The sequence below is a fragment of the Lonchura striata genome, chromosome 3 (genome assembly GCF_050655825.1).
Source record: "Lonchura striata isolate lonStrDom1 chromosome 3, ASM5065582v1, whole genome shotgun sequence".
Taxonomy (NCBI): domain Eukaryota; kingdom Metazoa; phylum Chordata; class Aves; order Passeriformes; family Estrildidae; genus Lonchura; species Lonchura striata.
In genome coordinates, this window is record NC_140705.1 from 53,374,682 (window position 1) to 53,402,430 (window position 27,749).

Consider the following 27,749-nt stretch of genomic DNA (forward strand, 5'->3'; position numbering starts at 1 on the left):
TTCCAGGCGAGAACGCTTCCCGGCTCCGGGGAGCGGCCGTCGGGCAGGCACGTGCCGCCCTGCTCGCGCGGCGCCTCGTGCCCGCTGGAGCTGGATCCTGGATCCTGGAGCCGCGCTGTGCCCCCGGCCCGGCGCTCGCTGCCCACCGGCCCCGCTCGCTCCTCCGCGGGCCGGCGGCGGGGCGGGGAGTGTGTGCGGGGGGGCGGGGGTGTGTCCTGCTCCCCTGCTCCCTGCCCGGGGCACCGGGGCTCCTCTCCTCTCCCGGCGGCTGCGGCTCACTCGGCTGGCCGTCCCGCGGCGGGACGGGTGGGCTGCCCGGGAGCCATGGCTCGGGAAAGTTTGGCGCTGCTCCTGCTGCTGGCGGCGCTCGGCAGCCGGGGCCAGTCGCCGCCGCCGCCGCCGCAAAGAGGTACAGGGGAGCGGGGAGCCCGCGCCTCGCCCGCCCGGCCGGGACCGCGGAGCGTGCGGAGGGGGAGGCGACCTCGCCACCGGCTCGGGAGTCCTGCTGGTGACCGGAGGGACGAGGGGACAGGGACCGAGCGTGACAAGTGACCCCCAGCCTGCAGAGAGGGGACTCGGCGGGCGGCACCACCGCTGGTACCTCGGTGGCCGGGCCGGGTAGGGGCCGCTGCGGGGGCTGCTCTTGCGGGGCCGGCACATCCCGCCCCCAGCCGCAATTCCCGGCCCCTGACACGAGCGCTTAATGACCCGGAGCAGGGCAGATGGGCAGGGGCAAATCACGTAGGTGAGGGACCGCTGGAGGACGTGACCCCGTCCCCGAAGCGTCACACCGGCGTTACGGGCTGACTGCTGGCATCCCTCCTCCAGCCGGGATGTGCCCGTCTGCTGGCATCGCTGTGACAGGGGAACTTGATAGGCTGTGTTGAAACACGTGTGGGCTGCCTGCACTGCTTTTAGTTCAGGTGGCAATTTGATGTACTTAGCCCATCACAAAGCTTTTCTGTTAAAAACGAACACGACGGGAATGGGAACGGAATCAGTTGTATCCTGCATGGGTAGTAAATGCCTTAGACATACCATTATCATGCATTATACAGTGTTTAGGTGTGTTGACACTACAAGGGTTTTTTTTTTTTTTTTGTTTGTTTGCTTTTTGAGTTAGTGTTCTGTGGAAAGATCAAAAAGGGTGTTGTACAGGTATGGGAGAAATAAACTTTAGTCAGTTTCTCATCTCTCATAGGAAATCCTTAAAACCTGCAATATTCAGTCAGCCTGCAATATTCCTTCTGGGGCTTACATTTGTACTCTTAACATTTTTAGCCTTGCTGAAATGAATTCAGTTAGAAGATACTCTGGGTGTGTCAAAATAAAATTAATTCAAGCTATCTTTCCTTTGACCCTGATGTCACATAATAGGGTGAACATTATAGATTAGGTATTTTTACGATTCAGGGTTTACTTTGGAAAATATGATGCGCTGACTCCTTAATATGAATTTTGCTGTGTGAGAATAAAAGGCAGTTGATCAAATGTCTATGTAGATTAAAACTCAACCTGTGTTTTGGTGATGACTTACTGGTAAACATTGAAGACTGGGATTTTAAAAGTAGAGCATTTAAAATGCAGTACATAATGCATTTTCTTCTTGCTGATTTTTTCTTCTTTTTTTTCCCCTTAATTAATTTTTCTGGCTTAATATTGATGTGGCATTTCTTTTAGTATTCTCTCTCTCTCACATACGCATAAACACAGGGACGCTTTTAGAGAATGTCCTTTTGTTTATGCAGTATCATGGTTTCCTTTAACCTCAACAGTGAAGGGACATGTTAATTATTTCCCTTTTAAATTAGAAGTGGGTGTGTTTGATGTTCATCTACTGCATCACTTAAAAGTGAGTTCTGGTAATTCCATGAATAATCCTGCATCTTTTAATTAAATGTTAATGTAGTGATGGGGCCTTCTAAACTTAACAGTTGAATTCAAGTCCTGGCCTGCCATTTATTGTCTTCTAAATTTCTTTTTAAGATCTCTTGCAGCTGCTAGGAGGTGCTAGCACTATGTAGATGTCACTGTGTTGCCCACTACAGACAAAGAGATAATGAGCTCCTCTGTAATGCAAAAAGTTAGGAAAGTCTGACTTCACTGAAGTCCTGGGGGATTTTTTAATGTGTACAAGAATGTTACTGGTCTCATGGTTTGTATCTTTAGACTTACAGCTTTTGTTTTTCGACTTAAATGTTATTTGGTAATAACCATAACATTGGATGCTTACTAATTGTTAGCACCAGTTGGATGTCTGTGGACAAAATTATGTAACAGAGCTGCAACGCTTTGAAAAACAGTATTTGAGACATCACAATGAATTCCCATGTTGTTTTATAGAACAGAACATTTCAAGAACATTTTGCACCTCAAAGATGGGAACAGTCTGTATTTCTTTTTTTGTTTCTGTTCTTGTGGGTAATTTTTTTTCCTTTTTAAGTTGTTAGAAGACTTACTGTGGTCAGAAACCTGGAGTTAATTTCAAGCTGCTTTTTGTTATTGTTGTTGGGGTTGTTTTTTTTAGCTACACGTATTATCTGTTCTTTTGTTGTTTGAACACTAAATAGTCATGCAGAATTTCTGTGATGGTTTTAACCCCAGCCATTGACCAAATACCACACAGCCTCATATTCCTTCAACTCCTTCAAGTCCCAGCAGGACTGGGGAGAAAATAAGATTGATAAAAGCTGGAAAACTCATGGATTGATATAAAGGCAATTTAATAGGTCAAGTAAAAGCTCTGCAGGCAAACAAAGCAAAACAAGGAATTAATTCACTGCTTCCCATGGGCAGGCAGGTGTTCAGCCATCCCCAGGAGAGCAGGGCCTCATCACACATAACAGTTACTTGGGAAGACAAACACCATCATTCCAAACATTTCACGTTTCCTCCTTCTTCCTCTCACTTTATATACTGAGCATGATGTCATATGGTATGGAATATCCTTTTGGTTATTTGGGGTCATCTGTCCCAGCTGTGTCTCCTTCCAGTTTCCTATACACCTCTGGTCTCCTCATGAGCATGGCAGTACAAAAAGCAGAAAAAGCCTTGGCTCTGTATAAGGCCTGCTAAGCAATAACAAAACCATCTCTGTATTGTCATCACTCTGTTCAACACAAATCTAAAACACAGCCCCATATGAACCACTGTGAAGAAAATTTACTCTACCCAAGCTGAAACCAGTGCAATTTTTCAGAAAATGGAAGAATTAGAACCAGAAAAACATGTGCATTCTTGAACAGGGTTTCTTAAAGATGTGCTTAACTTGCAGTTAAGGTAAACTGGCTGAAGAGCGTTGTAATGTTCCTTTGAATCTTGAACCTCAGTTCATCCTATTCGGTGTGGAATGGGAGAGAAATAAAATAGTAGTGATTTAGAAGGTAATGTAAAATTTCTTTTGATCTTGAATTTGTGCATTTTTTAAAAGGATCTCAATATCTGTTATGAGAGAGAACGGAAGCTATGTGTCTGTGAAAGGTGTGAATAGAAGGGACAGGGCTAAGGAACATAGACTGCACAGTAACTTGATCTTTAATGTCAGTTGCTGAGTGGAGATAATTCATGGAGTACAGATGCTTTTAGCATGTGTGGAAGGAAGTGTAAGTTGACTCCAAGTGGTGATGTATATAGGATGCTTATAAAGTCAAAGTGAGATTTCTCACTTGAAAGAGACATGAGGGGTGAACATCAGCAGGGTATGACTAGTGCCCGTCTGTTAGGCAGTGGATGGTGTCAGGCAGGTCAGTATTTTTAAGTCTCTCTGTAAGTGTACATTTTTAAAAGAAGTTTCCTAAGAGTTTAGTTCAAAACTGTGTTCTCTGTGTTATGTCATTGCAACTAGGACTTAAAAGATTCCTTCCCACATACAAACCTGTGTGTATATTGTATCCTATACTCTGAAAAATTAAGAGAAAAGGGTAACAGGACATAAGTTTAGTATTTCAGATCCTAAAAACGAAGAATGTGTGTAGACTTAGATACACTCTTTCTTGAGACAAAAACCACTCCAGATGCTTTTTTTATGTAATCTGTAAAAACAGAAGTCAAGTTTCCTCTTTCTTCATAGGGATTTTTTTTCAGTAAGGTCAATTTCTAAACTCACCAACGCCACCCAACTGTAATCTTGTAATGGAGAGTGTTTCCATCATGGCTGATGGCATTTAAACATTCAAAGCACTCAGCTGGCTGTATTTGGAGAACAGAGCTTGTAGGAGATTTAGTTGGTAAATTTGCATTCTACTTTCCTGAGAAAACAAAGCTTAGATGATTGTTTATCAGCTTCTTCTCACCTAAATAAATTTTGAGTCTGTTGCCCAATATCAGCAAATATAAAAATAATGCAAAAATCTATAAGATATAATCACTGAAAATCAATGGCTATTTAAGAGAAGTACTTTATCTTCTGCAAGAAGAAAGGTTGAATTTAGCCATTATCCTTCCCATGCAGTCCGTGTAAATCAACATGTGTAAAATTCTAGCTTCAAAAATATAAAAGAGAATACATCCATTGTGGAGGGCTGGCATCTTAGAATCCGTAAAATTCTGTGTATTTTTTTTTTAAAGGACTTATTTAATCCTGCTTTGGGATTTTATAACAAGTAACAAACCTGGCTCACTGGTGTACTGCAGTGTAGTACATTCTATATGATCCCTTTTCACAGTCAGTCTGTATGCTGTTTAAGGTTTTGGCAGATAAATTTTTTGGTGATCTGGAAACTATGATTTATTTTCCTTTATTATTATTATTTATGTACATGTATGTGTACAAGATCATAATCAGTTCTAGCAATTGTTAATAGTATTTACTGCTGTCTGATCAGTAGGAATTAACCAGCCCCAAAATGCTGCTCTCAAATATACAATCTCAATCACAATCTCAAATTGTGAGAGCTTTTAACTTTTTAGTCCAAAGCTATTGTCTGTATCACTTTCTTATAGTTTAATAACTGGCTGAGAAAGTGAAAGCAGAGGGAATTAGTGTGTGTTTAAGGTTTAGAATGTAAGAAATAGTAAAGGGCCAGCCTAAGGTGTTAGAAATAGGTAGAATTGCCCAGACTGACTGGAGATGTAAGTTTTTTGTGTGTATGCTTTAATTAGAAATACCCACAGCCAAAACGAACGAGGTAGGTCTTGCACAAGAATGTGTGAATTTCTCCAAGCAACAAATAAGAACATAAGATGGTACTTTATATGGATGGAACTTTATATTTAACCTCCTTATTATTAATTTTCCTCTGAGTTTTTTACATGAGTCATTCTTATTAGGCTTGAAATGCTAAAGTCAGAACAGTGGTTCTTTAACCTGTTCCAAAAATCTGCTTTAAAATAATACAGCAAACAATCATTTTTAATTAATTCAGGCTGGAGGAAGGAATCCACCCACACATGTTCTAATTTCTTATCCAGCTACTTGGACTGACAGCTTTTTGAGATTATAGTACTTTGGAATAAGAGGCAGCATGAGTTCCTGGTACAGGATGGATTTTTCTTTTCTTTTTGTTTTCAGTTTCTTTCTCCCCCCACTGAAGTTCAGATTCCTCATATTTACAGGTCAGGAATGGTGGTGATGCCTTGTGGACACAAATAAATGCAAATGTGAACCAGTGTGCATACCTGATGATCTCCTTTTCTTTCTTAACTTTTTTTTCATACCTAATATTTGCTTAATTTCTGGATATTTTTCTCCTAAGCAAGAGTTCTGTTTAGAATATGTGAGCTTGTATGTTCCACACTAGCAACTCAGGCCACGCTAGCAATCATACAGGCCAAATCTTGCTTGCAAGATTGTAAAATATAGACAAAACTTTATATTGATTCCATGTGTTTGAAATAGGAAAGGGAATTCCTTGTGTTTGCCAATAAAGCTATTTCATGAGCTGGCTCTTGCCGATGACTACATGTTATTTATTCTCTTTTACCAGCTACTGTAGTTGATAGTCAATTCCTAGTTTCTGTTTTTCTGCAGTTCATGTTTTCTTCAATCCAAAACATGTAGATAAGAGAGGTTCTGGAGAAAACGGTGTTTTGCACTGCTTCTGTACTGTTGGTAAGTTTGAGATTAGACTTTTTAATAGTTTATTTTTATTAGAAAAATTATAAGATTTCCAGAAAAAATAACTTGGATTTGTGTGATTTGTGTACTGACAAATAACAAAGATCTCTCAGGATTCTTGCAACACTCAAAACAAATAACTGTTACTGCTCACTTTTTTTTCAGCAGTTCAGTCTCCATTAGTTACACCTTAGTGTCACAAGGATTTTCATAGGACTCTTGCACCCAGCCAGATTTCTTTAGCAGACATTATCTTTGAATCAGACCTTGTAATAACATTAGACTGTAAAGCAGCTGTAGCAGCATTATGCCAGGGAACTCTTGTGAAAGCTTAGGAAGAATAATGAACATTCCTGCAGAGTGGATTATCCAAATACCATTATAATGCCTTGTTCTGTCCCAACTGACGTGTATGCACTGCTGTCATGATTCATGGACTTAAGATGTGATAAAATAGAAAGTTACCTAAAAGTTAACAAAATATTATATAAAATTTATTTTTATAGCTATATAAATTGTTTTTAATGGCACATTACTATATATTCTCATTATTCACCTAACCCAGTAAGTGGGGGTGTTCCTCAAGGTCAATTAGAAAGAATTAGAAGAATGCCTCTAAACATACTGTAATGTATTTCCCACTGCTACAGGAAAACGGACCAATGCTGGGGATTGGCAATCAGGAGTTTGGAGGTGCAAGAAAAAGAAATCAGAACCCCTGTTTTTCTGCACACTTCCAGTCACAGTGAGAGTTGATTTAGCATTTAGTTTGGTTTTCTACATACACCCCTGCTTCTTAGATGAACCCTGAGAATTTTTGGTGGCACTTTCACCCAGGATACCTTTAGGTTTTGATGGGAGATGCTGAATGTGGCAGTTTATTGTTGTCTTTATGGTAACGGATCAACAGCTTGTAATCCTGTTCCACAGAAATGTTTGGGTAATTGCAACTGTAAAGAATTGCATTATATATTAACTTTCCTGGTGTTTATTCTGCCCTGAAAATCCAGAACTACTGCTATACATTTGTTGCTGAATTGCTTTTAGACTGGGAAAAGGAAGAAATAGCATTATTTTTACATATCACTATGTTTCTAAATATGTGTGATAAAATACTGTGAGGCAGTGATAACTGTTTTGTGCATTTTCTGAGCACTTCTGCAATGGTGATAATGTGAGTAGTCTGGATTTCTCTGAAAGCCACAAAGCTCTACGGAGCAAGAAATCCAAGCTTTTCATTTTGAACTTTCAGAGTTCAAAATGACATGGCAAAAAATACAGGGCTTTTGAATTTGGTATGTGGAACCACCAGGAATGGAAAAGTATATCTGTGCAAACTGCAGAGCTGGTGATTGGAATGTGGTGCACTTGCACATCTAATTTGGCTGTGTGAATTATGCATAAATTTTTGTCATGTCAACGAAAAGATTGCAGACCACCACAAGTACATTTTCTAGGTTTAACTCTCAGCCATCATTGATACTCCTGAATTAGTTAATCTTACCAGAAAAAAAACCTATTCTTGATACTATTTCATCCCTGTGGATCACTTTTTTAGTCAACTTCTATGACAATTGTGGCAACACCCCAATTGTGAATATAGGGATTCCCACATGTAGTTCATGGCATAAACCAGAGTATATTTCTCATTGATTTTTTATTTTGGTACAATTGGAGATTATTTTATATTAATCATTCATTCCTTCTTAAAGATGATTGAGCCCTCACACAAAAATGTTTTCTTTACCATGGGAAAAACACCCACACATTTAATTGAATAATATATTTGTAATATGCACACTGAGTTATTCTCTTAAGCACAATGTCTTTCTGCAGCTGGATACAGCCTTCTAAATTAGTTCCATTGTATTAAGGTTGTGTGTTGTGTGGAATTAGGGTCTGTAAGTGTCACTTTTGGTATGCTTATGTAGTAAATATGAGAAATATTTTCTAAATTCAGAGTAAGTGGGAAGCCTTTACATGCATGCCCTATAATCATTGATTATGCATGCAGCTTCAGCTTCTTCGCCCCACTGGAGCTTTGACATAGACAGTAAGACAGTCATTTGCCAGAAAAATTAATAGTTAAATGCTTGTATCAACTTCATAGCTTGCTAACTAGAGGAGAAAAAGTACTGAATCTGCCTGCCATGTTGGTAGAAGTTATGTAAAAGTGACTTTGAAGCTTATAGTTTAATTAGTAAAAGAACTTTTGTGGAATGTAAAAGTGATGGGGAAAGCAACAATAGCAATAATCATCATCAAGAGCTTGAGTCAGTTCTTGGTGAAATGAGGCACTGTCTCACAAGAATAAAGTGGAAATCAAGATGTTAGACTGAGTCATTTGTTTATTCATTGAGGATAAGCCTTGTCCTTTGGTCAGGGTTAGTACACTCATGATTTCAAATTTGGATGTATTTCTTGGAGAATAATATCTAAAGGAATCAATGTATGCACCTCATTCTAATGTCTGGGTTTTTCATGATACATGTCTGAAGGCTGTTTGTACAGTACTTTGCTTCCACTTGCAGTATATTTGTCCCAAAAGATCTATTTAAAACTTCTATTATAAAGAGGTTTTTATGTAACTACTTGTTCTGCTGGTTTGCTTTTGGCTTGCACCTCAATTAAGTCCCATAATGTCACTCAAAATAAAAGTATTGCATGTGTGTCACAAGCAAGAGAGAGATCAGTGCTTGGTTTACCATACTACTTTGGACAGAGTGCGAAACTGTGTATATAGTTTTTGCACAGTGTTTCTGTTTTTCATTATCTATAAAATTTGGGGTTTATTTTAGTAATTTGTGACTTTTCATTTGAACACAGCTTACAGATACATGTGAGCTTACAGAAACATATATAGCTTGTCAGTGGTCATTTTAAAAAACTGAGGAACACAATGTACTTCTTGAGGGTAAAAATTTGGGAGGCAAGACTATTTATGCATGTCTGTAAAGAGAAAAATAAAAACTAATTAGATATTCTGTGAGATTACTGCTAAGAAATGAAGATTTTTGCTTCAGGAATTAACCTTTACTGACATGAAACCTTGTCTTTATATTCCAGGCGCTCTGGGACAAAGATAGTAGTGCCATATAGACAGAGGTTGTGGGGTGCTGGATAACATGTATAAAATAGTTGATGAGAAAAATTGTGGTGATGAGCAAACTAATGAAAGGTACACGGTAATTTCTAAACACAGTAATTTGTGTTTAGCATTATAGAAAACATAGATAATATCCTTGGGGTTTTGATCTAAACAGCAAATACAGGAGCCGTTAGAAAAGCTGATTTATGAAATTGTTGTTAATGTGAAAATATTTGTGAAATCAACTTTGATACAAATTAAAGCAGAGGAGTGCTTTCAGGTCAACAGCTCTAAGAGAAATAGGCATTTGAATTCAAGGCTTAGGGAAGGTTGTAAAGAATTTCATGTGAAAATGCTGATAAAATAATGGCATTATACAACTGATTGTTGAACAAGTTATATGAACAGCCTCATTAGAGGAGAAATAGAAGGCAGCAAATATGATGCTCATATTTAAAAAGGCCTCCCGTGGTAAACTTGTAACTGTAGTTAGAACTGAACACATTTGAAGACATATTAAAGTATAGAATTAGTAAATACATGAATAAATGTGTTTTGTTGGCAAGATCTAAAGTGGGATTTTTTATATTATATGGTGAAAAAAACTGTCAAGGAATATGTATTAGACATATTAATAAGGGCTATAGTAGCAGACCTGACTTTTCAGAAGAGCAGTTGAGAATATGTCTGAGTATCATGAACTATGATTTCACAGAGAAAAAGGAAGAACTCAGTTTATGGAAAAATTCATAAAGGTTTTGACAAGCTGCATGCCTGTCTAGGATGGAATTAGTCTTAAATTGAACTAATAGATGTGAACATCAGTTTCATTGGAAGCTATTCAGTAATTGTTTGTAATTCTTATACTGGTTTGCTCTTATTCACTTAACATGAGAAAATGCAGCATTCAGCTAAACAGGGTTCAGCTAGTTTCTTACATCTCAGTTGTTAAAGATCCAGTAAGTAGCAAGTGTTCTGCCTTATCTAAGGTTTTATGACTGATCAAGAATTTCAGTTCTACACACAATCATTTATAGACCATCAATTTTCATGTGTATCTCACCATCACTGTGGAAGATGGAAAAATTTGTAGGCAGTCTGCTTCAAAAATGGTGAAATGTGTTGTGGCTTGAACATAGACTGTGCTTTAATAATCCACCTCACTTATGTGTATTTTTAAAACAAACCTGTTTCACATTTCTCATGCAAGAAATTCTCAGTCTCACTTTTCCTTAATTTTATTTGTAGATATGTTCACGGAAAGACTTAAGCCTAGAAACATTAAGAAGCATAGCACAGAAAGTGTCACTGAATAGGCAGTGACAATAAGTTAGGAAGAGTAAGGCTTAAAGAGATTTATAGTTTATATAAATATAAGTTTGTATGAGTTGTTGCAAAATGGAAATAACTTCTGCTCTAACACACATAATGTGGCCTTCAACTACTGCCTCCCTTCCTCTGCTGTAACAATCACAGAATGACTAAGATTGGAAGGGACTTTTGAGATCATCTTGTTCCAATGCCTCTGCCAGGGGCAGGGATACTGGACGAGGTTACTCAATGCCCCTTCCAGACTGGATTTGAACACTGACAGAGATATGACGCATCTGCAACTTCTTTGGACGACCTGTTCCAGTGCTTCACCATCCTCACAGTAAAGAAGTTTGTCTAAAACAAATTTCTCTTCTTTGTTTGAACCCATTACTCGTCCTGAAGAGTCCATCCCTGGCTTCCCTGTAGGTCTCTTTCAGATCCTTGAAGGTTTCTATGAGGTCTTCCACAAGCTTCTCTGCTCTAGGCTGAGCAGCACTGATGTTGCTGTTTTGACAACAGAGAGTTTGCTTCCCAGTAACTCTTGCATGGGCTCAATCAGTTTTGTGCCAAAGAAGCTGAGTGGCTGAGCAGTGTGTGCCTAGGATAACTTTACATACCCCCAGCGTAAAATGTGCCTGTAGGAGCCTTTACACTGCTCAGGTGCATGACTTCACACATGGTCCACAAAAGGTGAGCACTCTCTAAAGCTACTCTTGTCCCATAGTGTAGAGTGGTTTCTGGGAATTAAAAGGAATTTCAGGTGAAATGTATGAAAATAAGTACTTCCAATTATCTGAAAATTCATTGATGAATGAATCCACTAATTGACCTAAGTATCTTTGTAATACATCATTTGGTTTCAAAGTAAGTCAACATTATTATGACAATCTAGAATGAGATCAAATTAGTTTCTTCAATCAGTTTAATAAACTCAAGTAATTATTAAATTTAGCATTAAAAAGCCATTATATTCGGCATATAAGACCTTCAAATTGCTTCTGGAATTAGTTTAAAAATGTAAAATCTGTCTACAGTATGACAGTTCCTCTACAATTATTTTCTGGAAGTAAAACCGAACTTACATATTCCCTGTTAAACCAAATCCACAGAGAGTCCAATGAAACAATTTTCTCTCAATCACTACCTAGTTTTCCTTTATGGCTTATAGTTGAAATAATCTAAGTAAAATTGTGTGATATATACTCATTTTAGAGGAAAGTTTGTTTTGTTTGAAATTCCAGTGAAATTCTTACTGGCTTCCTCATGCCAAGAATTCAAGTCCAAGTCATTATAGAAGAAGTATACAACAGAGAACATAACATTTTGTTCTGTCTTACTGTTCTGCTGAACGTATTTGTGTGCAAGCCATTTATTTCCACAGTGTCTGGAAGAACAAGAGGGGCTGGAGGGTCCCAGGGGTGTCAGAATGTATTGTTAAACTGAAGCATTAACTGCAGTTGAAAACTAGGGAGTGAGTGGCTACACAGAGCTATTAAGAAGCTAAGAAGCATTTAGTGTTGTTTCCTGTTTAAATGAGGCTGTGTTTCTATCTTTTTGCCAGCTCCTTTGACTCTACAGCAATACCATAACAGCAAACCAAAAATTTAAGATAAACTAATCCTAGAAATGGTATGTTCTTTAAAATTACATATACAGATGCATAGTAGTTTCTTTTGTTAAGAATTAAAACCTGTGTCGAATTTGAGATGTTTTCACTGTATCAGCTGGGCTGAAGAAGCAGCTGTTCTAAGTCTGTGAGGATCAAAATATTGACATGTCATCATATGGTACTTCTGGAATCCCACTGTTCTGTTTCATAAACATTAATCACTCCTACATATGCACTTATGAGTGTATCTGTGTTTTATGAAAAACCTGACAAGGAGTAATGCGAAACAGTAATATAATTCTTTATGTACAAATAATTCTTGTAAATTTTACCAGTGCTGAGGAACTTCAGTAAAGGATTCAGCCTTTATTGGATAAAGTGTCTTAAGAAGTAAGCTCAAGGTTTTACGGGCTTATTCTAAAAGAATTCAGATTAATTTTTATTAACAGAGCTAATTGTATCTGACACCTTATTAGATTTTAAGGTGGATTTAATGTGTAAGAGTGTATTTTGTGTTATTGGGCCTAAAGAGATTTTAAGATATGATACTCCTCATCCTTAGTTTCCATTAGGAAATATAATTAGCATGAAAGTGAATTAGTATATTTGCTTTACATTTATTTACTTGTTTTTAAATTGGCAAGCACACACAAGCTGTTTTCTTCTGAATATCTTTGTAGCTTTCTTCTTAAAAAAACCCTGACATTTTAACCTATTTTATCTGTAGTTATTGGATGTTCTCTCTTAGTAAAATCTTAACTGAATTTTTGTCCCTGGTGTGCTCTACTATTCATCAGAGAACTTAAGCTTCATCACAATATATGTTGTTCTACCTAAGATGCAATGGTTTTATATGTATATATATATATATATATATATATATATATATATATGTAACCATTATATATATGTAATATAATGGTTAGAATTACTACTGCATGTTGCCAAGATGCATTAAAATTCCAACCAAAATAATTATCTAGGGCTTTCAGAATTTGGAAACAAGTTTGGGTAAATCTGTGGTTTTGATAGTAGACTATGGGTGTAGGACAGACAAAGAGCGTATAGTTTAAATCTGACAGGTGGCCCTTAGACATCACCTAGCTGTGGCAATAGAGACTGTAAGAAGAAGCAAGTAAGGAACTTGTAGCTATTCCGAGGCACTTTGCTTTTTAAAATAATTTTCTTAAGAACATCCTTGACTTGAAGCAGATCATATTTCCCACCCTTGGAAGAAGCCTTTTTGTGTTCCAATATATGTTATACTACATCCCCTTTCTCTTGAATGTTTCTGCCTAACTTCAATTAAATTGCAATTTTTGTATCTGTCTAGAATAGATGTGAACTTGGAAGGTGAGCTAAGCTGTTCTTTCCACATTCATAAATGAGGTCTGTAAACTGCTGTTTACATAAGTGCATTGTGCTTTTGATATAGTGGATGTATAATGGAATACTGAATTAATTTTAGTATTCTAGTAATATTATTAAATATAACACATTCGTGTCCTCTGCCCACAAACTTTTCCTTGGATCTGGCAGCTTACTTTGGTACAAGACCTGAAAGGGAAAGATGAGGTGGACATACCTTGAATAATTTATTTGTGCATCAGTCTTCAGCCTCATAAAAAAGGCTCAAGAGAATTGCTTTAATAGGTCTGGAAACAGTAGTAGTTCTTCTCTTGGAAATACGTTGTTGCAAAGCAAGAGACTCTTGTCAGGATATTGTTGCATTCAATTATTTGAACTGTGTGATGAGGGATTATTGTTTTCCTTAAAATCTGCAATTAATCTGCTTGAGAGAATCTGGGTTCAGGTTTCCTTCCCAGATAGGAGTATTCAAGCAAAATGTTCCCGGAAACTCTCCTGGCTGATACTTTTTAAGCAATACATGCCATGATGCACATATATAAGTACATATATATATATATATATATACTTATATATACACATTTCACACGTATTCTGTTACTCTAGTCCTGATGAATATGGATTATTAGCCCCACATATATCAGCTGACCAGAAAAATAACAACATGGTGAATCTGTGGGTTTAAAATGTGGTCTTTCTGTTAAGGCGATCCTCAGTGGTGTGGAGAGAATGGTGAAGGAGGCCCTAGAAAAAGTTGTGTAAATAGAGATACTGTCCTTTATTTAAGAGTGGTACACTTTCAGTGATCTTGTTCTACATGCTCAGTATGGGATTTTTGAAAATTATCCAGTTATTGTTTTAGAGGAATGCTTAGTGTTTGCAGAGTCAGGCCCCAGAAGGACAAGTAATGCATGAAGGATGCAGAAGTTTAGTGGCCTTCTAAATCAGGTCACAGCCTATGTTTTTGCTCTTGATAAAAAACTCCTGTAAACTCGATATTTGAACAACATAAATAGGAAGTTTTAAATTTAAATAAAGGTTAAAATATAATGCCCTAGATTTGCATCTGGCTTTTGTTACCATTTTAGAATGCTGCCCAATGCAACAGCATACTGCATGGGAAATCTGATAACGTTGTGAATCTTTCAACCTTATGCATTCTAATCTGAGTGTGGTTTCCTGTAGTATTGCTGATATGCCAGATAAAACAAGCTTGGATCCAAAATCAACCTCTGTTATAAATGGATGCTCTCTATTACCCCTATTTTGTCCTGTAATCTGTGATTAACTGTTCACTATCACAAAAGGGAAAATATTATTATATTCAGTTTTGTGTGTAGATTTGCTTCCAAATGGTAAGCAATTGCTGTTTACATGACTGTTTAGTTCAAGTGCAGTTATGTTGTGCAGAAATACTTTTATTCAAAGCAGCATCTTCAGGGTAACCAACTGCTTTCATGTTTCTTCACTAGCTGTAAAACTTTTCATCATGGTGATGTAATTATCATGATTTGGCATCCTAAAAGTAAGCTTTTTAAAAATTTAGCTGAAATTGTATACAATAGATTACTTATGATGAATTAAACTCCAACAGCAAAATTTAGTATGAACAAATAAAATTAATAATTTTGCTTTTTCTGAGGGCTAAGTAGAATTTATAAATAAAAATACTAAGAGTTGGTCTCTTTCATTCCTTTTTCCCTGTCTGGGCAGACTTCCATCAGATGTTTAGACATGAATTCCAAAATCTACATCCTAATTACATGAGAGAGTTTTCATGGTTTTGTGCTCTAAAATATGTAGTATTACACAGTAGTCCCCCCCCATTTCACTTAAAGATTTTCACATTTGTAAAGAGGCAAGAAAGTGTTGCTGCTGTCTTATGCTACAAGTTTCTTAACATTGTATTTCTCTAACTCGATATGGTGTTTCTAGAACATAATCAAAAAAAGAAAGCTACCTCAGAAACCTAAGCCACTGAGACATGAAGTGCTGGGGGAAGTTAGCATCAGCATGTGGCTTGATTAGGGAGATGTTCTGTCAGTCATTGACAGAGTTGTTTTAGAACAACTGTTTCATACAGACATCAGAGTACAAGTTTGGGGTATTCTCATTTTTCTTCTAAAGAAGGCTTGCTCGGATCTAAATAGAGAGATTAATTGCCCCAAATTTAGGGGCTTTACTTTCTTACCATATGCCTGGTACTGTTAGAAAAAAAGAAGGTCATGAAGAAAGAGCTAATGTAATGGAATAGTGGATTATGTAATTAGCAATTGAGACCAATATTGTTTAGATAGAAGGGCAAAGAAAGAATAGTAATGAGAAAAAGTATTGCTGATGCTAACATTACAGTATACTTTTCATGTTGAAAGACTAGACTAGACTAGTCTGCTTAACTGATAAATGCTTCCCTTTGTTTTCTGGATCAAATTAATAGTGAAGAATTCAGGAGAACAGGTTGAGTAAGAAGTGTGAAAAATCCTACTCCTTTCCTCTCCTTCTCAAGCAGTTTGGAATTTGGCCAGTGTCCTAGGAGTTGAAAATCACATATTTAAATCCATTTGGACAATTATGGATCAGTCCTCTGTCCTGAAGCTATTTGATTTATTTCAAAAATTATATTTCTGATGCCTTATTAGATGTAGAAGAGTTTAAAAATTCACAGTCGTGTACTACTTGGTGGAGGTGACAGTAACTGAAGTTTTAGAAAATGACCAATACTTGTAGTATTGCCAGGAGTGAATCTGAAATAGCCAGAACTAGAACAAGTCAGAAGCTGAGACCTAGTCTGAAAAACTCAAAACTTCCTTTTTTTCTTTTGTGCTGTCATTTTTGAGTACTGCATGTTGACCATAGTTTGTCTATAGCTTGCTACAAGTGCTGCAGGCAAACAAAGTTTATACAACCTACAAAGACACAGAACTAAAGTTTTCAGTGACAAAACTGTCAATAGAAACCAATATCAATGTCTTCCGTAGCCATTTAATTACACAGCTATATTCACTGAGAATTAAAAAGACATGGTTTTAATTTGCTGTATAACACAGGTTTTCTGTGAAGAAATTGCATCTGTAAAGTACTACTTGGTTTAGTGACAGTGGTTAAAGATTGCTATTATGAAAGGAAAAGAAAGCATATTTCCAGCTTTCATTTTGAAATACATGTAAGCTGAATTCAAGAAATAGGTATGATTGTGACTTTTGTAAACCCACGATAAGATAAGAACAGGAAATCCTTGTTCCTCTCATAGTGGCACAGTGTCAAAATGTTATTTTTCATCCTATAATAATTTACTTTGACCTATCTAGATAGAGCAGAGAATTCTGCATGCCTGTCAGGAAATCAAAGCCTGTAAAATATTCCATACATCAGGATTAAAATGTCAGGGAAGACAGCATAAGAACATGGCAGATTTGATGTAGAGAGAACCACATGCCTAGGAACTCAAAGCAGCAGAAAAAATTTTCCAATGTGTAAAGTTTGCTGATTAGTTTTTTTCCCCAACTAATTTAATTCTATTTTTCTGAAAAATAAATAACCCAAGAAATCAGAATCATATCTGAAACTTGGCTTCGGTATTTATGAGGCAAAAGATAGTACCTAATGCCAGGCAATGATGTCTTAATATTGAGGTTTTCTGTATTACGAGACCAGTCTTAAGGCATCTGAAGTTGCAAAAACAGGGATATAAACCAAATCTCCTAGAACACACATCACCAGTACAGAATTTTTCATGGCTATTCCCATAGTTTTCTTTTTCCCCCCTCCCAGTGGAATCTTCACTATGCAGTTTTTTTTGGGAGCAGGGATGGTATGTAGGATCTAGAACAAGTTCATTGAAAAAAAATGTGTTTTAACAAGTTGACACGTCATAAAATTTTCTGAGGTAAAGGTTTTTCAGTTTCTTCAGTTCTTTTCTCCTTTTCAAAGGCACGGGATATGATGAGAGTTTTTGAAAATGTGAGTTTACGTTGTAAAATGGAAATGTTGTGTTTCATTTGCGTAGCATGACAAACCCCAAATACTGTGAAAAGAGCAGCTGTGTGTGATCTCCGTTACCTTCAGAGAATAGGTGTGGTTCATGCTTACTACCTCACTAGATTTGTGTACTTCTATTTGAAAGGAATTTGGAAATCTTGTCACTGAAACTTAATAAATCAAATATAATGTAGCTATTTTCCTTTGAGATTTTTTTGTACTTTCTAACTGAAAGCTGAGCCAACAGAAGATTCTTTCCTTCAGTAGCATCAGACATGACAAACAACTGTTGTTGGGAAGTCTGCCTGGCCTTTTGAGTATGTGGATTGAAATTATGCATGACCCAGAGGTAAACATTGATGTTACATACACTGCAGAGGGTTCTTTCAGTATGTGTGGCAAGTGGGCTAGCAAAATTTAAAGGCCTTTTCAGCATTCCTCAATATATGGCTTGTAGAGGTTTGAGTAAGATGTTGAAAACTGGGAGAGACAGTATTTGTGGCACCTTTCCTTAAGCTCTCTGCAGCATATGGAACATACATAAGGTTACCTGATCAGCAGAGAACTGTGAACATTTTTAATGAATGTATGAAAACCAGATGAACACCAGATGCTTGTTTTAATTAGGTGAAAGAGCCATAGCTCTATTTTTAAAGAATATCTATGTCCTAGTGGGCATTATGAGCCACTGTGCACAATTCATTTACTGTTTGCACTTCTGAGAGTTTGGATGCTGTTTTAAGATTTTGGAAGCTTGCAGCATTTCTGGATCTGACTTTCTAATGTGGTCTCTTTTCATGAATAACAGCAGTTAATGTAGTTAGGCTTAGAATTTGAAACAGGTATAATTTTCTTCAGCAAAGAAGAAAAATTCAGGCTTTGATGCATCAGTGATGGTGTTGGAGTCCTTTAGGCACTGGTCCATTGTGATGTTTCAGCATTTGGCATGAAGGAAATAACAGGTGAAGACTGTCTGTTATGCTTGCATTGGAAATCAAATTCAAGAGGATTTTACCCTTAATCTTTTGACTTTCTTATACTTTCTAAAAAGCTATTAGATTTTGGCCTGGCAACTTATTTTCTAACACCAAAGTATGAAAAATTAATGCTGCTTACATCTTTATATTTCTGTAATTTTCTCTCTCTTTTTTTTCCCCATGATGTTCTTTTCCCTATCTCTACTATCTGAAATTGACTTGAAAATTATTTGTTATAGAAATCCTACATTATATATTCAAATATCTTATATATTCAAATATGAGGTTGGAGAAACCATAAATCTTACTTTTTAAGCCCAGAATATTCACTAGGCTAGATATTTCATTCCTTGAAAACAAGAGTGTGAAACAGGGAGACAGTAGAAGCATCTAGGATGTTACACTGACTTGCCTGCAGATTAGGGAATGAATTGGGCAAGATTTGTCAAGATGATGTTATAAGGCAAATCCCTGTAACTGTGGGTCTGGTTTCAAGCTTTCTATTCTGCTGGACTCTGCCAGATATAGAGGGATGAGATAATTGAATAGACCAACTAGTTTATGTAGGGAAAAATTAATGAGCTTCATGGGTGCCCAATTCTTTGTTTAGATATGGAAATAAGGTACCTTGATAATACCTTTATCTCATCAAAAGACTCAGGGAAATAAATTTTAAGTTTCTGCAGCTTGTAAGGAATTTTGTTTTTTGAAACACCAGTAAATTCTTATGAAATGACATTTGTGATCTGCTAATAGCCACCTTCCCTTGGTACAGAACTTGCTAATAGCCACTTTCCTTTGATGCAGAACTCGATTCAGGAAAACATGAGAAATTACTTACAGCTTGGGGTTGTGATCCGTATAGGGTAGGCAAGATCTTTAAAGAGATGAATGGCTGTAGTTTGGTGGAGAAGTAAAAATTTCAGGAACATGAACTTAGAAATCTTCTTAAAGGCTTGTGAATAATGACACAGGTCTATTATGGACAGAAGTTACCTTTATTGTATGCTGTAGATCTCTCTTGACATTTAAGTATCAGGTATATGTGATTATTTTTCCTCTGGGTGCTATTGCTATATGTGCTATCTGGGATGTCTCATATATTTTGGCTGTATCTAAGGTACTCTAAAAAGCTTTTTAAAAAATATAAGACACTCAATTCCATATTAAGAAAACAGGATAACTTTTTCTGTGGTTTCTGCAAAGACATATATATTCATAAAGTAAAAAATGTTTAGGCTTTAAAACTCACATAATAATTTAGATTAGAATAGAAAGACTTTGTCATGGAGAATATTGAGCTATGTGTGATGTTGCATAAACTGGCTTTTTTGGAGCATGGAATGACTGCAATTACAGTCAATGAAGTATTGAACATTATAGCTGAACTCCACTGAAGTTAAGCTGCATTTGACAAAATCAACAATTCAATAGAGTACAGATATCTCTTTCCTTCCTTCCTGTATTTGAGTGGTGGTAAGTGCAAGCTTGTTGTGAAAGTACAGATAAAGTGTATTTCTCTGCATGTGATCTCAGTGGTACTCCTGTATGAAAGATAACTTTACTGATACATGACAGCTCTGGTTTAAACTATGTGTGTTCATTTGTAACAGGATGCATGCACAAGCAGTATTCTGGCAATATATTGTCTTTATTGTCTATATATTGTCTTAAAAGTTGTGGTGTTTTATAAAATCATATTAATTTTAAGTAAGCGTGTAAATGTATATTTATATAATTATGTATAATCTATACAGAGACTCAATATGTGCTCAAGTATAATACATTTTATTAAGCACTGTATTCAAGGCATAGTGGAGATATTTGCTATATTAAGCAAACTGAATTAAAACAAAGTATGTATTAGTTAAAGCCTAATCTATTTCTTGAGGTGTTCTTGTAAGTGTCAAGTACTCAGAGAATTACTGTAGTTTACATTAAGTAATGGTAACATTATTTTAAAAGACTGACAATTGCTTGCCAGTATTACATAGATAGTGAAGGTGTAGGGGAAGAAAACTCCTGAGCAATTAAAAGGCTGAAATCCAAGACCTGTGATTTTGTGCTTGTCTTGTTATGAAGTGCATTGAGGCTGTGTTACTCAGTTAATGCCCAGCAGCCAGGTAACTAGCCCAAAGCAGGCATGCTTAAAATATCATAGCGTGATATTTTCTTTTCTGTTTATGGTGCAATTTGAAATGCTGATTGCTTTGACCAGCAACTGGGGGCATTCAGACCAGTGTCAAGGTGCCATTTTGCTGCTTTCAGAATCAAAACTAATAATTTGACTACCTAAATCCCATTTAAGTACACAATAGTGTATGTAAATTAAATTGGAGGAACCTATGTATCAGCCTATGGGTTTTCCATAGTACGCTAGAACATTTTTATCTATGCAAAAAAAAAAAAAAAAAAAAAAAGAAATCTGATCTGCTAAATATTGTGTTGGAATTGAAATTGAATCAGCAGAAGGGGTCTGCCATTCAGTTGTGAGAGAAATAGACAGAAATTCTGGGTAGCTTATCTCACTGTTAACTCTTCATAGAATAAATCAGCAAGTAAGACCAATTGTGTTTTAAATTTTAGGAACTTCTAGAAAAGGGGGAACTTTAATTTAATTTAGTGCCTGACTCAGAAGATGATGATAGGCACATACAAAGTTGAAAAGCTGTTGTTCTCTGAGATATAGGGGCAAGATGAACGGCAGGACTCAAGCAACCTTTGCATGGCCTAGATCACAAACATATAAATTCCTTTTCTGACACTTTCCAATGTCTTTAGCACAGAAGTAAATTACAGTTTACTTGGAAGATATTTTGAACAACACTTAGTTTTCTCAAACAGATATATACTTAATCTCCCTTCAGTCTTTAAAATATTTTGGTCTTGATTTTAAATAGCTTTAACCAAGAGGTTGTAATTTTGAAATTTGTGATTTTAACCTATTTTTTCTTAAATCCTATCACCTTGCAGTGCATGATTGACACCTTGGAACAGTTTAATTATTCTCTAATACTGTTATATTTCTGTGATATATTGTACTTTATGTGTGAAGTATAGAAATTCTTAAAGCTGCAGTGTTTCTGTTCACTGCCAGATTGTGCCTTTGGATGGATATAATCAGGAGATACATACAGTTACACTGAAATACAATTCAGCTGAAGAAGTATGTACATATTTTGAGGTTATGGTCAATTTATCAGGGCCAGTAGTCCAGGTTATCATCTACCTGCCATCTAATCTATAATTTTATGCAATTTATATTAAAATTTGCTCTATGTAGTTTTTAATTTCAGGTGTCATAATTTTTCCATATGTTTCTACAAGATTTGCATTGTATCACTTCCTTTTAATAATTTTTAAAATACAGTAGTACATTTGCTGTTGGAAGGAAAATGTTTCTAACAGCCTTTCAGTGTTATATAAGGTCTTTCTGGTCTGCACTTGTAGAGTTTGTCACATCTTGTAGATGATGTAACTTACTGAAATGTGCAAGTGAAATGATTGAAAGTTTGCAGCAAACAAGCCAAGTGTCTGTATTTCACTTTACTCACCTCCTGACTTCACCTTGTCTCAAAATGTCACTCATGCTGGAGGACTGATGTATTATTCATTTTAACTCCCATTTTTTTTCTGCCTTCACCAACCCCACAGACCTGCTGTGCATTATGAAATGTATGTGTAAGGATTGTGCCATGTCTGTGTAGATTACAAGATGTGGTTTTGCTTATCCAGTATAACTTAAAGGCACAAATTAAGCATTGAAGGCAGCAAATTATATTGTGATATCTGTAAGTGCAAATTTCAATCAAATGCCACATAAGTAAAATATTTCATTTACTGCTTGGAAGAATTTCAAGTGATTTGTGCTTGAGATTTGCATCTCATAGTCAGTGGCCTTGCTGTGAAAAAGTCTTCTAGTTTGAAGTGTTCTGAAATGTTAGTTGTTTGGTTTTGTGCAATTACTAAGGGATCTGCTGGTGTTTAGAAATGTTACACAGAGAAAATCATTATTGTATGGGGGATGACACAATTAGGGAAAGAGATGGAAAATTACAAAAGAATAGAAACCAAAATAACTCTCATTTTTCATGGTGAAGAGCTACAGATATTACATTGTTGAGCAAATGACAAACATAATTTTAATCTTCAAACTACCCTGCTATGTGCAATATAATTATATATTTTATAATATAAAAACCTCCAGATTTCAGGTAACTAGAACACACTAAGTATTCACCAAACACCATAAGCACTTTAATACTATCAATAATAAGACTGGATTTTGTTTAAATTTGGTTTAAACATAATGATTGATAGTAACTTCTTGTAGAGATGGATGAAGGAGAGTGGTCATTCTGCATCCTCTTGTGCAATCCAATCTTTCCCACCACTACCTTGAAGGTTGACTACTTTGTAGTACAGGAAAGGATACAAGGGAAAAATGAGAGAGTGGAAGAGAGAATCCTGAATGAATAGGACAAGGCACAATACTGAAAAATGAAATTCAGTATCTTTTGAGCACATTTGGTGCTGACTTGCAGTCCAAATCTAAAGATTCCTGGTGTAGTCCTCAATTTGTTGTGTCTGTATTGTTCTTCAGGGTGAAGTTGGCATATGCAGCCATTCTCCCGAATGTCAGGTGTTAGAGGATGTGTCTGACAGTGTCTGTTTTTTTATGAAATAGGTCTCTCATTTCTCATATGAGGGCTAAGCTTTTATTTCTGTTCAGTCAGAGGTGTTTCATCTCAAAAGAGGATCTTCTGTGCATCAATATCAGACAGTATGGTTGGGTTAAACTTTCCTGTTAAAGCCAGATTACCAGTCAGATGAAGAGTACAAGTTTTTTTTTTGGGAAAACTGGATATCTGTAGTGGTAAGGCACTTCTTTTGTCAAACAGAATGTATCTCATATATATGCCTTGGTTCCCATACTTTTTAAATACAGTTACATATTTTGTACATTTTATTCACTGATTCTGTAGTGAAAAATATAGGGATGCTCACTAAAATGAGAACAGGGTCTTAACATTCCTTTTAGACTGCCTTGCCTTCCACTTTTACATCCCATAGCACTCCATGTGCCTTTACAGAGAGTCAGACAGCAGAATTCACATAGATCATCCTTTTAGTCCTGATGAGCAGAACATGATGAAAGATAGTTTTAATTTTCCTTTTCCTGAATTTACAAGAGTTCAGACTTGCATTGTGGCATAAAATAGGTGGTCATCACAACTGTACCAATGTTTGAGTGAAAATTGCTGTTGTTGTGCTGGTCCTGTGCATGTGGCAAACTCATAGATGAACTGGCAAATGAGACCTCTCCTATGGTCACAGAAAATGTCTACAGGTAAACCCTGAACAGACAAAGTATTCAATGTCTGCTGTATTACATATTTTATGTTTGCATAGTGCAAAAGAAAGAACAAAAATTAATCTTAGATCATAAATTGACTAATTTCTGTGAAATAAATCAAGACTAGTAATGATTACAAGAATGTTGACAAATGGTTGGCAAAGCTGCTGAAGCATGCAAAGCTCAAGTACTGCAAGTAAGTTGGAAAGATTTGTGTACTACCTTATGTCTAAGTCTTTACTAAAGCTTATTATAATTGCCAATATTGTTGGTCTGCTACTGAAAAGCAGGAATCAATTGCTAAGCAGCAGAAGAAAAATACCTAAATGAAGACCATCTGATGATCAGCTTCCATGCAGTCATTAGGATGATAGAAAAGAAGTATTATTTAAGAATCAATGTAATGAAGAAAGAAAGTAGAACCATTTTTTATGGAATTCTATCAAAGTATTCAATGGTAATAATTAATGTTTCTTTCCAATTCTGTTAACATATTTTTTTCCCCATGAGATATTTTAGTGTGATCCATGGTAATGTGAACATGGAGAGTTCTAATGTGCCTTTCAACGATCCTGCTCATCCTACTATGAAGATGTGCATGGTTCCTATAAAGAATTTTTTCTTTTCTTATCCTTGGATCTTTGCCAGTGCATATAATCCTTGTCTCTCATTCGGTGGGTTTTACATATACTGAAAAGAGCCAAGTCTCTGTTTTAAGGCACTTCATATCTGAATAGCAATGCCTCTCTTTGCTTCATAAATTACTAGAAGGGAGGCGTGATGGAAGATTGCAAATCAACTGTCTTTTTGTTACACGACTCCACAGGCAAGCTTTAAAAAAAAATGATATTCAGTCAATATTATTTTCATTTGATTTGTTTTAGAGATTAAGGTTTTCTTTGGCTTTATATTCAATGTGTCTTGGAAATACCGCCTTTAGATGTGATCTGTAAATTAAGAGAGGGTGTGAAGCCTAAAAAAGACCATGAAAAGTGGACAGTATTGATTGAACAATATAAACAAAATGCCTGAAGTAACATCTGTCAGAAAAAAAGTCATAAGGAAGGTAGGCAGGAAGAAGGAAAGGGTGAATAAAAGGAAAAAATTAATTGAACCTGAAGAATGGAAGAATACACTGTTTCTACTTTGAATGAAATGTGATAAATTAATTCTACATTTAATAAGTAATTCTCTAGAATTATGTAGGAACTCAAACCAACAGCACACACCTAAAAGCTAATAGGGGAACTCTTCATAATTGTAAATGTAAAGTGAGAAAAATAGATGAATGAGTGCATTATTTGGACAAGAAAGCAACAAAATTCTTTCCCTAGAAAGAAGAATTGATCTATAAAGTGATACAGGAAAATTCAATACTCTGGTACAGAAATTAATTTCTGGCAATTGCAAGTTGTCTACCCAGTTTTCAGATAATATCAGCCATTCTACCTTCAAGGAGGTTATCTGCCATATCCTATTGAATTTAAATTTGAATAATATGAATTATTAATTTTGCATAATTAATGGTTACTCAGAATCAGTAAATCTATGGTTATGAAATCACGAAGTGCCATGAAATATCCCTTTGCAATACAAGAAGAGAGTAAATTTTAACTTGTCTTCATATGTATATATTGTACCACTTGCTCTTTTTCTTTTTTTTTATTACCAGTTTGTACGAATGAAAAAGACAGATGTTCTCATAAAACTTGTTATTTTGGGAGGATGCAGAGATCCCGGGGGATCCCAAACTACCCTAAAACTTTGCAAACTGTGGAGAGCTTCATACATTTCATAACCAATCTTGTGTACACCATTCATTTTTTCTATCAGTCTTTTTTTTTTTTTCCCATGTTTTTAGTTTTTTGGTTTTTTTTTTGGGGGGGGGGTTGGGGTTTTTGTTTTGTTTTGTTGTTTGTTTGGTTTTTTTTGGTTGTCTTTTTCAGATACTGTTATAGGCCTGAACCAGAGAGAAATTGGTACATGGTAGTTTGAATTTCATTCTATACAGTTACACTAACCCATTCCAGAAAGGGATAAGGACTCATAGAGAAGTATTGTTACTTTTTGCCAGCCAGCCTTTCATTTGTGCTAGAGTGTTTTTCCTATTTTTCTTAAATTGTGAGTTTGAGCCAAACTCAGCTGATTCAGGATGATTTAGCTATGTGGATTATTGTGTCAGATTGTGTCAATGGAGAAGATGCAATAAGAGAAGCTTCTGAAACTTCAGCAACATGTACTTCAAAGAGTCTTTATGCCTGCCTTGAGAATATTCTGAGTTTTTGTCATCTGTTTTCCCTATTCTCCATCCATCCAACAGTTTATCTGAAGTTCAAGAAATGTATAAGTATAGCCTGTAAAGAAAACAAAATTTGAATTTACAGATAAAAAATACAATGTGGAGTTGTGGGTGGCATTCTGATAGCACAATTTGATATAACTGCCTTAACACCTACTTGTGGCTCTGCCCTGTTAGTGTGAAATCATAAGTCTGTATTAGGAACCTGTCACAGCACTGGACTTCAGAAGATTCCTTTAATAATGAAAAATTGCATTACTCTGACTGTTCCACAGCTGAAATACAAAACAACAAAATTAACGGTTTCAGCAAGAGCTGTTAAAGTTTGGAAGGAGTTTGGTTGGACTTTGAGAGGAAAAGGGAGTTGAAACCTTGTTTGTGACTTGGAACTAGAAGGCAGAGGAAGGAAGCCATGTGACAGTCTATGGGGCAGTCTTATCAAAGGAAGTTTTTATATTTCTTTTGTCTTTGAACTCAGTGACCTGAAGGTCACATTCTTTTCTTAACCTGGGTGCTATTTTTGATTACTATTGTGTACTTCATGCAAATGAACAGTGCTCTAAAATTAAATAGGAAGAAATACCATAACTGAGAAATGAGATAGTCCTGGTGCCATATATCAATATTTGAATTCTCCCTCATGGCAGAAAAACTGTACATGACAGCCTTCTTAAAAAGGCCTTTTGCATTTGAATGGCTTTCTTGTAATTGCCTCTGACTGGGCTAATGAATGAGGCATATGAGGTATGCAGTAATGATCTGTAGCAGAGCTACATTCCTCCTGCAGCTACATTAAAAATAACTCTTGTTCAGTATGAGTCCATGTCACTATCAATATTCAAAGCTAAATTGATTTATGGTGGTTTTGGCAGAGTAAAGAACACCTCCTTTTTAAATTCAGGTAATAATTTTTCTTCTAATGAGCTGTTCAGATCTTTATTCCACATGAAAACACAAAATCACATATACCAACAAGCAACAGTAAAAAACTAATTATTTTCCAAAGAGGACATTATTTTTTATTATGTGTGAGCTTTTACAAAGGTATTAAAAACTCATTATCAGTTTTAGATATCACTGGTGAACTTGTTTATGAAAAAGCTAGAATTAATATGGGTATATGGGTGTTTCTGACTGTTCTTGTTTTCTCCAACATCCTGACTTCCTTTTGGGGATAATCTTGCATTATATTAATTTCTTTTAATTGTTTTATTTTCTGTTTTAAATACCTTTTCCTAGCTGGAAGCTGGTGTAATGTTGGGACAACTGAGTTCGGAGAGGCAGAGCAGAAGTCAAGGTCATTTGTAGCCACAATGAGGGTGATAACAATAACTCCTGAAGGATAGATAATGTGTAAATTAATAAATGTGCAGACACATGCAGCCTAACTCATGGTTCTAGGTTCTTCTCCAATCACTGTTTAGACATAAAAAGCTATGCCTGTACTTTTTCACACAAGAGAGGTCAAAAGCCTAAATGAGAATATTTGATTCTCTTGCCAATCATTTGAGGCAATGTTGTACTAAATATTGAATGTCTTGTGGTATTTATTGCATTTATTCCTGCATTAGCTATACCTGGGAGGGAAGGAACTTTTTTCTGTTTATAAAATGGTTACAGAGAGTTTTCTTTGTGATGTTGCTAACATGAAGTAAATTGTTAATATTGCTCGTAATAATTCTCATTTACCCACAAAAATTTGTAG

The 27,749-nt window shown here is 36.2% G+C and overlaps 1 protein-coding gene across 3 annotated transcripts in view; it reads left to right on the forward strand.

Moving 5' to 3' along the window:
- Nucleotides 1-250: 250 nt before the first annotated feature.
- LAMA2 (laminin subunit alpha 2) overlaps nucleotides 251-27,749 on the forward strand; it is a 334,791-nt gene continuing 307,292 nt past the window's right edge. For all 3 annotated transcript variants that reach the window (XM_077782207.2, XM_085576525.1, XM_077782208.2), the window contains exon 1: nucleotides 251-409. In XM_077782207.2, the coding sequence (XP_077638333.2) occupies nucleotides 325-409 (85 nt within the window). In that variant the 5' untranslated portion in view covers nucleotides 251-324. The remainder of the gene's footprint in view (nucleotides 410-27,749) is intronic.